This window comes from Gallus gallus, chromosome 1 (assembly GCF_016699485.2).
Source record: "Gallus gallus isolate bGalGal1 chromosome 1, bGalGal1.mat.broiler.GRCg7b, whole genome shotgun sequence".
Lineage (NCBI taxonomy): Eukaryota > Metazoa > Chordata > Aves > Galliformes > Phasianidae > Gallus > Gallus gallus.
Window position 1 is genome coordinate 64,059,001 of NC_052532.1, and position 15,192 is coordinate 64,074,192.

Genomic DNA, 15,192 nt, shown 5'->3' on the forward strand with positions numbered 1-15,192 from the left:
TGTGTCTTATTCAGAGATGCTGCTCAACTGAGTATTAAAAAAAAGAAGTCTGATGCTGTTGGAACTGCATTAGGATTAGGAGTTTGTAGCAGATCAGAGAACATTGATGAGGAGAGGCAAGATCATCTAGTGATGAGAGAATTAAAAGGGCGAGGGATTTTCCCTTTCTCTGCTTTAGGTATACTGTTGGACCATGAGCAAGTCAGTTTGACCTGTTCATTTCCTTGTCTCTTAAAGAGAAAGTCTGACTTTCACTTTGTCTTTTGTCATGGAGTTTTCATCAAAGCTGTATTCGCTACAAAATATTTCAGCAAAAATAGGGGAAAAAGTTGTAATAATATAGCGTTGTTTTGTATTTTCTTTACAGAGCTCAGAGCATTGCAGACTGGTTACTTATAATGATACTATCCTCAAAAAATGGCTACATTGCTTTTCTTCTTAGTACAGACAGAGTAATAGATCCACAAGAGTCCAGGCCCAGGGTGTAGCTAGAAGATAGTCTGTCAATCCATGGCAAAACTGCATCTCTGCTTTTGGTAGTAGCTCACTATTTATCTAGTTTCCATTTTATTTTACAGAGATAAATTCATTTTGTCTAGTCTGCTGTGTCACAATACCTATGAAAAATTTCTGTTTCCATTTGTGCAAATAAAATCCAGTCATAAAATCAACTGTAAGGCCAGTACCTCTGACTACAGTGTTTCAGGCAGCATTGCTGTGTCAGTAAAGGATTTGTTGATGTACAGTATCTGCCTGACACAGCAGAGCTAACACAAACCACTGAAAGTGAAAGTGTAGTTATAACTGCAAAATTAAACTTTGGTGTAGTTATTTTGCCTGCAAGCATTATGAAGTGGAATAACAACACTGATCAAAGTTTTTGTATGTCTGTGGTACAAAATTATAATCAAAGAGGAATGTTCTGTTAGTGTATAGCTATTCCAGTTTTTAGCATTGGCTTGGCTTAAAGTTGGCATTACAAGAGGAATCAACATGCTGGACGAGTCAGGGAAAAAGTGAGGACACACAAGCACATTTGTTTATAATCTTCTTGTTGCTATACCTGTCCTGAGGCAGAAGGCAGGGCACAATGGAAAGAGCAGAAATAACGTTGGGGTAAAAGGAAGGAATAGTTGGGACTGTGAAGGCTGGGGGCAGCCTTGGATGCAGCAACCACAAGATAGTGGAGTTCAGGATCTTACATGGAAGAAACAAGGTGATAAGTAGATGATTTCAGCCCTGGACTTCAGGAGAGCCAGCTTTGACCTCTTCAAGGACCTAATTGGACATATTCCATGGGTTAGAGCATTGGAAGAGAAGGGGACCCAAGAGAATTGGTTGTCATTCAAGCACCACTTCTTCCAAGCTCAAGATTGGTGTATCACTAAGAGTAAAAAATCAGGCAGAAGTGGCAGGAGATTCACATGGATGAAGTAGGAATGTTGTCGGGGCCTGCAGTGATGTGACAAGAAGGGCTGAGGCCCACTTGTAATTAAATCTGATGAGAGAGGTCAAGGACATCAAGAAAAGTATGTCAACAGCAAAGGGAAGACTAGGGAAAATGTGGGTCTGCTGCTGAAAGAAGTGAGTGCCTTGGTAACAAAGGACACTAAGAAGTTACTGAACACTTTGCTCCAGTCTTTACTGCTAAGACTGCTCCCTGGGAATTCCAGGCTCTGGAGGTAAGAGAGAAAGTCTGAGGAAAGAGTCTTCCTTGGTGGAGGAGGATCTGGTTAGAGACTGTCTAGGCAAACTTGATGCATACAGATCCATGAGCCCCAAAGGTATGCACCCACAAGTGCTGAGGGAGCTGGCAGAAGTGATTGCCAAACTGCACTCTATCATCTTTGAAAGGTGTTGGAGAATGGGAGAGGTGCCTGAAGACTGGAGGAAAGCCAGTGTCACTCCAGTCTTTAACAAGGTCAAGAAGGAGGAAAATACAGGCCAGTCAGCCTCACCTCCGTCTCTGGGAAGGTGGTGGAACAACTTATTCTGCATGTCATCTCCAAACAAATGGAAGAGAACAGGGTTATCCGTAGTCATCAACATGGGCTCACCAAGGGGAAATTGTGCTTGGCAGGTCTAGTAGCCTTCTTTGATGTCATCACTGACTGGGTAGATGCAGGGACAGCAGTGGATGTTGTGTACCTTGACTTCAGCAAGGCATTTGACTCTGTCCCCCATAATATTCTCATAGGTAATCTTTGGAAATGTGGGATAGATGGGTGAACAGCGAGGTGGATTGAGAACTGTCTGACTGGCACAGCTCGGAGGATTATAATCAATAGTACAGAGTCTAAGTTGGAGGCCTGTAATTGACAGTGTTCTCCAGGGGTTGATGCTGGATTAGTCTTGTTTAAGATCTTTATCAATGACCTGGAAAAATAAATAGATTGCACCCTTAGCAGGTTTGCTGATGACACAAAGCTGGGAGGAGTGGCTGACACACCAGAAGGCTGTACTGCCATTCAGCAAGTCTGGAGAGTTGGGGGTGGACGAACCTATTACAGGAGCAAGTGTAGGCTCTTGCACCTGGGCAGGAATAACCTCATGCATCAATACAGGTTAGAGGCTGACATGCTGGAAAGGAGCTCTGCAGAGAAGTAGCTGGATGTCCTGGAGGAGAACAGGTTGGCCACGAGCCAACATTTACAAGATACATTAATTTCTTGTAATTGTACAGAGTGGCAATTATGCACAGCACATTTATTTATGTTTAACCATTCATTTGTGCTGGAGACTTCTGGTGTTGTCTCTCCCCTGTCATTCTTTCTGTGATCTATTCATAGAGCCAGAGCTGTTTTTTTGGAAGTAAATTAAGCTGATTTTATTTAGACATTCTATCAGAAGTCCTTTATAGTAGAAAAAAAACACCTTCTACATCTGAATTCTGAGTATTCCATGATACTTAAAAATAATAGAAAGCAACCACCTTTTTTTCCTTCACGGCCCAGGGAGTTCTGAAACAACTTGCCATTCTGTAAATCTGTATAAATACAGAATATTCCTTTTGACACTCTTGTCAGCAGCATGAAACTAATTGAACACACACTCAAGTTGTAACTGATGATGCATATTAGCTTGTTTTGGCGATGAATTTGCCTTTGCAAAAATCAGTGTCACTTTTCCCAGCCACTAATCCTAAAGGATTTTTTTTTAATGTAAAAATATTGTTCCCTTAACTCTGAAATTAATTTTTGCATTATTCCATCTGATTAAAACAAGAAAAGGAAGGGAGATCCTAGAATTATTTTTGTTCCAAGTAATTTTGATAGTGATAAATGAGAGCTGTATTATCTTGGCAACTTCTTCTAAGTTTTTAAGTGGACTAGAAGCTGCTCTGAAGAGGCAAATAAGACAAAAGAACTTACCTACCAATTAAAGTGTGCCTGGCCAGCAGAGTACTTTGTAGGATCCACTCCACAACCACTCCGTCTGAGTGAGTAGATGTCTGTGTCTGACTTTAGCTGGTATATGATTTGAAGAGACAGAAAATTGACTTGCAGCTTCTTTTACTGTCTTTATGTGAGCTGCAAAGGGCTAGAACTTAGATTTCTTTGAGAGTCAAGGGCCACCTATCTTAATGTACATGATTTCTAAGCCTATAGTTAATATTTGATTTTCAGCTTGGGTTTCAAACACTGCAAGTCATTCAGTCATTATTCTACAGTGGTGCCTGTATAACCAAGATACTTTGTACAGTTGCACTAATTTGAGATTGAACAATACATTAATAGTCTTAAAGTTTGGAAGTACAATGCAGTTTGTTTAGAATATTCTTTCTATTTCATTGGGGTTTTTTTGTTTGGTTGGTTGGTTGATTGGTTGGTTTTTTGTAGAAATTAATGATTGAAGAACCAAGGAATTATTCATACACTGTTTCACAAGAGAATAAGCCAGAACCAAACTCCATCAGTCTGCACAGATGTAGACGCAAGACACTGATTTTGTGTCATTCAATCTGCTTTGCACTGAGAATGTATTTCACCTGTTCTTTTAGGAGAATGAGAGATAGGAAAATAATAGAAATGATATGCAGAGATAACCATCTGTTTTTCTCCCCAACCTGTAGCAATCATAGTTTGGGCAACCACGAGAGTCTTCGCAAGGCAACCACTGACATTCATCTTCATCTACACAGCACTACAAATTTGAAGCAAAGTTTGGCTCGAGTGGTAAGTCTGCTTTTTTCATCCTCTTTCTTTCAGCATGCCTAAAGGAATAAAGTCCCACCAATCCTTTTATGTAACAACCTGCAGTAATAATTAAAGTGATTATTTGCTTTCCTGCTTATACATATTTTATTGCCGAACTCTGGTTGAAACATACAGGGAAATCTCTCAGCTTTGCTCCTGTGTTTACCTCTAATGTGTCACTGTAGAGAACGCACAGCTGAAAAAGATTAAAGGCAATCTTTTTAGGAAAAATCATTTTCATTAGACTTTAATGATGCTAATGATTTCAGTTTGTTAAGAACACATTATTTTGTATTGGTCTTTCTATGTTTTGAAATATAACAAGGGAAAAAACACTCAAAGTATTTGTGTAAAATGAGTTGGATATGGATTCTGGTCACTATCACTGAAAACCAAAGTAGGCTGATGAAAGCTGGAATCGCAATCTGTGTTTGTGCATGCGTGAGGGTGCCGTAGAGTGTGTGTGTGTTTGTACACATGCATATGCCCTTAGAGAAAACATCATTGTATCAGTTGAAATTCAGAGAGATTCGTATTCAGGTTATTTGAGATGAAGTAGCCTTTGAAACAGATTGCTGAACTTTAATGACACTGATTTATGCTAATAAATGTGAGTTTTATTCCCAGTGGACTGCCTTGAATTACCTCTAATGCAAGGTTTGCAGTACAGCAGAAACTTTGATGTTCTGGACAGTTCTCACTGACAGTATAGACACTCTTCACAGATGGTTTCAATTACCTGCTTTGGATAGGTGTGCTATCATCCTGGATCTGTAAAAATATGAATTAGGTGATGCATACCTGACCAAAAAGAAAAGGGACTTCCTTTTAACTTGGTAAATGTCACCTAGGTATACATCAAGTTCAATATATGTTAGGTGAAACATTAAGAAAGAACTATTTTGAGGCCAAATATATATATATTTTTCTAGTTAACACTTCTACTATTCTATAAATAATCACAGAATAACCTGTTGCTAATCTGTAAAGTTGTGGCTTAAATTGTTGGCACTATTCACTGTCAATATTATTCATTTAATTATTTGTTTATTTTGAAAGACCATTGATTCTTCTTGGTAGAGCATTGCCCAAAAGAAAGTAATATTAGAAAATACAGGAGCTTTCATCACCAGGTCACTTCTTCAAAAATGATTCAGATCAATGGATTACCAACTTCTTGTTCTCAACCTAGAGTAAGTTAGTTCATGTTTACATATGCCTTTGGAAGGGAGTGAGGTGGTGTCCATCTTGTGAATCCTTTTCAGCTTATCCTCATATTACAACAGTAAAAATAACACATCTAGTTACCTTTGGAATGAGATTTTTTCTTGGGAAGGTGTCTGTAATACCTTGTTGCCATTTAACTGTAGTTGAAATCGAGGCAGGAATCACTATAATTTCTATTGTTTACATTAACCAGGTAGTGAACGTAAACAGTGGGTATGGTCCTTTCTTGGTGTTAGATTTGTGACAATACATCCTGTACTAAGAGGTGGAAAAAATTCCTTTTTCCATATCATGCTGCCAAACAAATCTGGACTTGAGAAGAATGGGGTGATGGTGATTGAGTATAACTACAGACACATCTAAGTCTAGGTAGTGGCAGAAAGATTATTTACCTCTTTTAGGTCAGCATCTCCTAGAAATGGAATAAGGCATTATGGACCCTTCTGCTGAGTAGCTGCTAGTCTCCAGTATTTTCTGTGTGAGAAAAAAGTGATATGAATTAGAAGTTTGATACAAAGACATTTTGCTACTTACATGCATACAGGATGTGCTGAAGGTATTTTTTAACATAAATGCACTCAAAGGAGGAGGCTGCAAACAACTTGCCAGCAAACTCTTTTTCAGACTAACAAACCAGTGATTGATTCTCTACAAGATGCTCTGTATTCAAATGAAAAAAAAAAAAAATAAAACATTCAGAAAACAAATGTCTTGTTTGCTATGTATGGATCTGCTGTTAGTATAGATTCTCAAAATTATTTGCTTTGGAACCTGATGATACATATGTACAGGGTTCTCTTCTGAGGATTAAAATCTTAACTTGTGTGCTAGGGAGTCAGAACTGCACACCAAACACCACTGCAATACTTATTCAGGCATACTTTACATTGTGAAAATCTGGATGCAGAGTTTAAAATTTCTATCTGTATATGCAAATAATTATTTCACTGTTATTCTTAAAAGCCAATATAATTGGATGCCTGTAAGGAATGTGCAATTATTATTATTATTTTTTTTTTTAATTGAGTCTTTACAATCTTTGGCCAGTAACTATTTGCAATTCTTTTGTGAATTCGGCTGAAAAAATTCACTTGTTAAGGTGAATATTTGCTTCTTTTCATTCTGTGGGAAGCTAACTTTCTGTGTTATGATATATTCATAAAGAGGAAATTGTTTTGAACTGAGCAGTTGCAAGCAAGAAATTTGGCCTGAAGCTTTACTTGGAATCACAGACTTCTAAGCTAGTGCATGACCTTTAATTTGAATTTGTTTGTTTGCTTTTCAGTCATAAGATTTACAGCTTTAATGCTCTTAAACAAAACTCATTTAAGACACCAAAATGCCAGATTCATACACAATTCCAAACAGAACTTATATGGAAAGCATAAGGTTATCTTTGTATTATAGAAATATATTGAAGCTCAGTTTTATTCCATGTAGTGAGACAAAGAGCATCTCGTAGAATCATAGAATCATAGAATCGCTAAGGTTGGAAAAGACCCACAGGATCATCCAGTCCAACCATTCACCCATCACCAATGGTTCTCGCTAAACCATGTCCCTCAGCACAACATCCAAATGCTCTTTGAACACCACCAGGCTCAGTGACTCCACCACCTCTCTGGGCAGCCCATTCCAGTGCCTGACCACCCTTTCAGAGAAGTAGTATTTCCTAACATCCATCCTGAACCTTCCCTGGCGCAGCTTGAAGCCATTCCCTCTAGTCCCTCTGTCCGGATCCTCTTGACAGGAGTGTGAAATTCTGCACCTTGCAGATTTTTTTTTCCACATTTTTTAATATACATTTATCAGTGTTACTGGTGTTGATGTTTTACCAAGAGTAATGAGCTTTATGAACACTCTGAGGAAAGTGAAGTCAGTGGTCCATAATAAGGTTTTTTCCCCCTTTATTTACGTGTTTATCTAATTTTAGAGGGACAGTGTAGTACCTTAATTAGAGTGAAACCATTTTCTTGTGTTTCAGTATCCACTGATATTGTGCTACTGCAAAAATCTCCATGTCCTATTAGCGAGCTCAAAGCCTCCTTCATCTCTGTTGCAGTTTGACAGGTCTAAAAATGAGGTTTAAAATACAGCAGTGCATTGTGGAGGCCAGGAGCAGAGACAGAGCAGATCCTGACATTTCACGTTTCACAAAGACTTACAATTACCACATGGAATGATTATGAACAAACAAACAAAAATAGTCTGTTGAGAATTATTTCAGACAAGCAACAAACTTGGAAGACAAATTAGCAGTGTTCTGGCCATTAGAAAAAATGTACTGTCACAAAGGATTTGTGGAGCTGTAATTAATAACATACAATAGGGTTTAACCAGGAAGGGTGACATTTTAAGATATGTTCAAGTGAATTATTGATCACTCCTTTATGATATCTGACATGGCTGTGAAAGCTTCAGGCCATACAGATACTTCAGGTTACTAATAATAGAGAAGAGCATGACCAGCTCTTGAGCTGGCATAAGTCATAGACCCAAATTTTTCCTCCGGCTCCAGGGCATGCCTGTGAGAGAGTGCTTGCAATGGGAAGGAGAGATTCTGCTTGCAGGCAGGGGCACCAGCAGGTCTGTCAGGTCCAGACAAAAGCCACAGTATTTATTTTTGCTCTGGACCCAGCCTCATAGATTTTTTTGGTTGTACTGAGACCCGCTCTAGCCACAGCAAACTGAGGGACCCGAGGTGGTCTACACTGAGCTCACAAATTCAATTTTGTTGCTGCTGTTCTCTGGAGCTTGCATCTTTAATAGTTGTAAAATGTATTTGAAAATCACTGCTTTAGAGGCAGTTTATGAAAAATGATTTTTTCTCCCTCAGATATAAAAATATGGGGAAATAACATGGGCCTTTTTAAAGATGTACACACTGGGACATTTTAGGTGCAGTAGAGTTTTTTGTTCCATCTTAGATTGTTATGTGTATGTGCAGCTACTGTTTTAATCTGCGTTTACTCTTAGAGAATTTGACCTGTGATCTGTAGAATCCCTCAGGATTTTGATCTTTGGAATATGTTACTTTATAGAAATCTCCAGTAATGTTGTAGTTTCATGTCACAAAAGCATATTCATATCTTGACAGCCCTTCCATATATTAGGTACTTAGGTACTAAATAATTCACATTATTCATCTTTTACGGTAGACCATCAGATCCTCTAAAGCTTCTGGGCTCATATCAGTCATATATTAATTTCTCTCTAAGCTTCAGGGCTCACTTCTTCACTGTATGTCGTATTTCCAAGTTCAACCCTCCGTCTTTTAGCCTTCCTACTGTACAAGAGCAAGGATGAAGTTTGCTGTTTCTCAGGCTTGATCTGTACCTTCAGCCTTGGTACTTTTACTAAACATCTGCCTGGCAATATAAAGCAGAATTAGTGTGAATTAATTCACATTAAGCTCTTAATAGGAGCTTAATAGTATATGTTCTACTCTCCTGCTTCTGTTTTCTTATTTAATTCTTCTCTCCCTCACCCCTTCTAAAGATTATACCTATTCATAACTATCATTCCCTTTGTAATCTGTGGTCATACTTGTCACTTTGCCTTGTGGGTTATAAAGATCTGGATTTGATCATGAGTCAGAATTAGGGCAGATTTTTCAGGACATGGTGGTGACCTAATAAACTGGTAGTATATGCCTGGCATGGGCTGAGCTCCTTCCATAGGCATCAAAGGAAACAAATGTGTGGGGCTGGAGAAGAGGCTATATCTGAAGAGAAACAGGTTTGTTGAGCAGAACGCATTAATGCAAATTCAGAGAATTGTTTAGGCTGGAAGGGGTCTCTTGGGATGATGTAGTCCAATCCCCTTGCTCAAGCAGAAGTCCCAGCTAACACCTGTGAACTGTACCTGGTCTGGTTCTGAATATGTCAGCAGATATTCCAACCTACTCCATAACCTCTAAGGGCAACCTCTTCCAGACCCTGACCACTCTTGCGGTATTCTTTTACCTGTGTTAAGATGGCATTTCATGTGTTTTAATTTGTGTCCTGTTTCTCTTGTTCTGCCAGCAAGCACTACTGAGAAGAATCTGGCTCCCTTGCCTTTATTTCCTTCCATCAGATATTTGTACACATTGATAAGGTCCCTTCTGAGCTTTCTCTTCTCCAGACTGAACAGAGTCCCAGCTCAGCCTCTCTTCTCTCGGGTTGCTTTAGTCCTGCAATCATCTCTGTGTCCCTTCAGTGAGAGAAGTCTCTTCAGAGAGGTTGCAAAGGATGGAACAGATGGTCTCCATTCTGTTCTATCAGAAAAAAAAAAGAAAAGAAAAAAAAAGCGGCAGAGAGGTAGTCGATGTAAACTAATTTCTGCTTCATTACTTGTATATAACATGGTTGCAAAATTTCTGCTATCTGTAAGAGGAGTGCAGAGGCAAGGTTTATTGAGGCCTGACTGCAGTCTTAATTTATATGTAGATAGAAGGAACTAGTGTGGCAATATGGCTTGGTCTGCTACATAGTATTAGCCAGTGCAATATGACAGCGCTACCACATTAAATCTCCTGAAAGACCAACACATCTTAAAAGGAAGGAATTCCTAAAAGAGTTTGTTGAGTTTGGAAAATACTAAGAAAATCTGTGCAATGTACATTTATCCTGTTGTAATTCTGTATCTCATTATATGCTTCTCTGTCACAGCACGAGGATGACCAAGGACGGTTCAGTGTGAATGAGCTGTTAGAATATACTTGTGCTTGGAGACTGACTCGGTAAGAACAATGACATTTAATATTATTTCTGTTTATAATTATTTGTATTGGTAGTGAGCCTCCTGACCCCAGAGGGCAAATTCAAGACTTGCTGAGCAGAGGATGATGCCAAATAGAAAACAAGTTGATCCTGTGTTTTCAGAATTTTCTTTTCAGACATTACTGATTCCTTAAGAAAAGTCAATGATTGTAAATAGATCTAAAAAAAATTTTTCCCCATTCTTCCCCTTTCATGTTGTTGAGGGTTTCAGTGGAGTTTTCAGGTTTCTCAAACTTGCATGGCATTGACAAGATTTTAAGAGTAAACACTGTAAAAATAATAAATTTCTTTTCATTATCCTTGTGGTTTCACTGTTCAGTGATATTTTATTGTATTTCTTTTGTTCATGCTAGCTATAACAAATTTTTAACTTTGTACTCAAAGTGCATCTGACTCTAAATCTAACCTGCCACGGATAAGCACTAAGTGAGATAGATTCCTCATTCAGTTTTCATTATATTCTGCTTCAAACACTTAGAAAGAAGTGCTGTTTAATGCTTTTTGTAATGTTTTTCATCAGTGTGTCATAAAATACTTCACCAAGGAAGCTAGATGCCACAACTGTCATTTAGCAGATGAAGGAGAAACCCAGCTGTGGGTTGTCCAAGGAGAATGTTTGGTACTTACTGAATACTCATCTGGTTTCCTATAAGCATGGCTCAAATTTCCATTCTGGTCCATTGCTATATGGAGATCAAACTAATTATACAGTCTATGTATGCACTGCTTATTCACTGTTTTATTTCTTGTCATGTAAATTATGTTACCTTTTTCATTGCAAAGAACATCTTCAGAAAGGGTATGTAATAAAAGATATTGAGCTGCAAAACAACTGTGCTTCACAAGATTTCCTCTGATGCAGTAGAGCAATGAATAACTGATAGCATGGACAAAAAATAATCTCTTCAACCACAAGTTCAGTAAATATTGAAAAAGTAGAAGCATGAGCTGTGTTAGATTTCTTTTCTGCTTGTCCCATGGATTGTTGATGGTTGAGAAAATATATTTTCCAACAGTGATGATCCAGAAAGCTCTGCAGTCAGACCCAGTACTGTCAACTGCATTTCTAATTTATATGAGGAAAAAAAAGAGTTAATAGCTAAGTGACCATAATGTGCACAGAAGTTGCCCGTGGTGATTTGTAGAAGGATTTTAGAATACTGAGTTGTGTGTGTGATAAAATGGCAGGTGAAATTTTGAGATGATAAATGTAGATGGGAAGAAAACAGACTTAAATTCAGATGAGAAGTCATGGGCTTTTAGCTGAATTTTACCACTAGGAATGAGTTCTTGGTGTTATAATTAATATTTCTGAATGTCAGCTTGGTGCACAGCAGTTGTAAATATGATAAAACAAATGATGGGAATTATTATTAAAAGAATTAAAACAAAACAAAACAAAAACCAAACAAGCAACAACAACAACAAAAAGAACAATATTATGCCACAGTATCGATTTATCTTGAATACTGTTGGCAGTTCTTATTCTTCTATTTTAAATGTGTTGTGATAGAAATTGAAAAAGTGGGGAAGAGGCCAGCAAAGATACTTGGAGGTATGAAGTGCCTTTAATGTAAAGAAACAAATAAGATACAGTGTTCTTCGCACTGATAAATATAAAAAAAAAAAAGAGGGGTATTGTATAGATGTGAAATAAATGAAATTGAGGAGCACAGAGAATATGCATAGGAAAGGATCATTTACTGTACCTTCCAATATAAGAATAAGGGAACAGGAAGTTAAAGTACAGGCAAGAGTAGGCACTTCTTTGTATTGATTCTAATCAAGTGATGTCTGGACCCAGTTCAGACATATCTTCAAGGATGGAGACTTCACAGCCTTCACAGATAATCTGTGTCAGTGCCCCTTCACCTTCACAGCGTCTCTTTGTGTTTAGATGGTACATCTTCTGTTGCAGTTTGTGCCCTTTGCTTTTTGTCCTCTCACTGGACAGTGCTGGAAAGAGCCTAGCTCTGTCTTCTTTGCAACTTCCCAATGAATTTATTGATTAAATCTTCTCTCATCCTTCTGTGCTCTAGGTTAAACAGTCCCAGCTCTCTCAGTCTTTTTTCACATGAGAGAAGTTCCAGTCTCTTGAACATCTTTGAGGTCCTCTATTGAAATCTGTCCAGTATGTCTACCTCTCTCTTACTGGAGCGTGCAGAACTGGACACGCAACTTAGCAGTGCTGAGCAGAGGGGAAGGATCACCTTCCGCAAGACCATACTGGCAATACTTTTCCTAATGCAGCCCAAGACATATTTAGCCTCTTTTTGCCACAAGGGTACATTGCTGGCTCGTGTTCAGCATGCTGTCCATGAGAACCTTCTAGGTCTTTTTCTGCAAAGCTGCTTTCCGATCAGTCAGCTTCCAGCATATACTGGTGCATGGAGCTGTTCCTCCCCAGGTGCAGGGCTTGGCAGAGAAGAAAAACTGTTTGAACTGCTTAGAGGCAATGTAAAAAGAACAAACTGAAACCATACTTTCAAAATTACCAGATTTGCTCTCACAGGTAAATGTGAACGTGTAAAACCAGCAGCACCAACATGACTTAACTCACTGATTTTCATAGCTTTAAAATCTAACACAATGTAAATTGTGAGTGCATTAACCGAACTGCAGCTCACTGGTCCAAAGCTGAATTTGGCCTGTAAACAATAACATTCAGGTGCCAGTAACTATAACATGATGGTTAGTCTGATGCATGCATTTAGGCAAAGCTCAGTTAGCCAGAATGGTTACAAATTGCCTTTTAGATAGGAAATCTGGTGCCATTTCACAGTAGGTGCTGCTGCCAAGAAACTCAAAAATGAATTCTGTAAGTATATGCTATATACAACTGTCTTATGCCTCACATATAGACCAGACAGAATCCAAGACTGTCTTTCAGAGGTTATTCTACCTTTTTTTTTTTCGCCTTTTCTTTTTCAAACTATTGTAATATTTTATCTTGCTAAAAGATCCAAAATTTTCTTAGTGTCAAAGAAATAATGAATGTTTATTGATTGTTTAGCATTGCCACATTAATGCACAGCTATCAAAGATGTTTAAGTATGTGGTATTACTTATAAAAACATGAGTGTGATTAGTTATCTAGGAGGATCAAGATAGTATCAGTAGAGGTGTTTTGGTCACTGTTGCATGTTGTTGGTTTTTTTTTATTATTATTATTTGTTGTGTAAAATTATGGCTGCTTTATGTAGAAAATTATCTAGAGTAGAATAGACTAATGGAAAATAAGGTACTTTTTTTTTTTAATTAGAAGGACAAGCGCGCTAATAAACATGCTTAAATGTGTGCATTAAGACTATAGGGCAAGTTTATATGTCCAGAACTACTTCCAAGCTGGATAATGTTATAAAAATGATATTATGCCTGGAGACTTGGTCAAAGCAAAGCAACAACTTGTATTAGATATGATTTAACAGGATTACAGGAGGAATTGCCAGGCAGCTTCTCAATGCACAAACTGCCTGGCTAGATAAGACTAGTGCAGATTGCAAATAAAAAGCTGCAAAGGCAAAACCATCTATAGGAGGAAGTGAACAGCAGGCATATACAGGGAAATGCACTCTGGTATTAGTGCAAAGGAGGCCTACCTGAAATTTTTGTACTCTGTGTGATGATTTCAGTAGAATTTCCTTATCTTTCCTCCTCTTGCAATACAGTATATGATGAAACTTGAACAACATACCATGCAACCTATACTTTGGGCCATAGTTGCAAGTCTAATCTCTCAAAGCTCAGTTTGACCAACTTAGATGAATAAGGACATACACAATTCCTCTAGAAGCTATAATCTGTTTGCTCTGAAGTAATCAAAATATTTTCATGACTTTCAGACACCGGTCTGCATAGGGTGGGAAATTCCCTCTAAGTGTTATGATGAGAGAGAAAATCCTCATACATAAGAACAGTTGGAATTAAAAGAGGAGTGAAAATGTCAGGGAGATAGTGGCACCTCAATACAAATAAATGATGAAGAAAGAAAATAAATCAAAGTTTCTACATTTCTGTGAAAACATGCATGTACTTAAACTACTACACTCGTACCGTTGAGGCAGTAAGGTGTCTATTTCCAATAAGTAGGCAAGGCAGGGTGTGGAAGTGTGAATTAAGGTTTCCCTACCATTTTCTGAAGACCGCACCCTACAGAGGAAGAGTTGGAGGTAGCTGTCATGGGAAAAGAAAGGTGAATTCCTGAATGCAGTAACTTTAGCCATGATGATCTCATAGACATCATTTTAAACATCTTCTAGAACTGCGTTGTTTAAAACATGGTATGATTAGAAACAGAAAATGACTCAAATGCTCCTTAGAAAGAAAAATTCTGTTTATCTTTTGTGGACAGCAATTAGAACCTGTGGTTCTAAAATGGCAAGATTTATAGCTAAAGCATCAGCTAAATGCAGAAGGATCTGCATTCTTGTTTATAGCCCTAAAGATTTTATTGAAGCTTTGCTTGAGGCCCAGCAGTCTTTCCATACAGACTTGGTAGTAACTTCTGTAGCTTGACAGAAGCATGGGGCTACCATGCAGCAGATGTCTCCCTACAGAACTGATATGAGTCAAACCAGTTTTCAGGACTGGATTGAACAACAGTGTAAAATAAAATCACAGCTGTGGTGATAGTATGGAAAATGCAGCTGGTGAAATATTCTGAGCATGTAAACTTTAGAACTGTAAGCAAATAAAGTTTAACAAATTCTGTAACTATCATGCCCTCTTTATAATACATGTTTTTATACTTACTCAGTATAGGCTTTTGAAATGTAGCGTTTCTCCAGGTGTTTTGCAGATGTTTTGCCCAGATACTCTGCAGCTTTACAGTCTGAAGCAATTGAGAAACAAGGCATAATAGCATATAATTAAGTTCGTCTTTCAAGGTAACATTTAAGCGCATGCCTTACCTTGTAGAAATAAATGGAATTTGGAGTTAGGCAGACACTTAAATAGCAAATCACTCTGAGAGTTCTTTCACTATGAAACATATACTCTCTTTGTAA

At 38.1% G+C, this 15,192-nt stretch overlaps 1 protein-coding gene across 12 annotated transcripts in view; it reads left to right on the plus strand.

The window, feature by feature from the left end:
- PIK3C2G (phosphatidylinositol-4-phosphate 3-kinase catalytic subunit type 2 gamma) overlaps positions 1 to 15,192 on the plus strand; it is a 280,521-nt gene that overhangs the window by 100,387 nt on the left and 164,942 nt on the right. For all 12 annotated transcript variants that reach the window (XR_006932295.1, XR_006932296.1, XM_040655738.2 and 9 more), the window contains 2 exons: positions 4,073 to 4,175; positions 10,076 to 10,146. Coding sequence is in view for 10 of the 12 variants with exons in the window: in XM_040655738.2 (XP_040511672.1) it covers positions 4,073 to 4,175; positions 10,076 to 10,146 (174 nt within the window). In the remaining 2 variants the exon portion in view is untranslated. The remainder of the gene's footprint in view (positions 1 to 4,072; positions 4,176 to 10,075; positions 10,147 to 15,192) is intronic.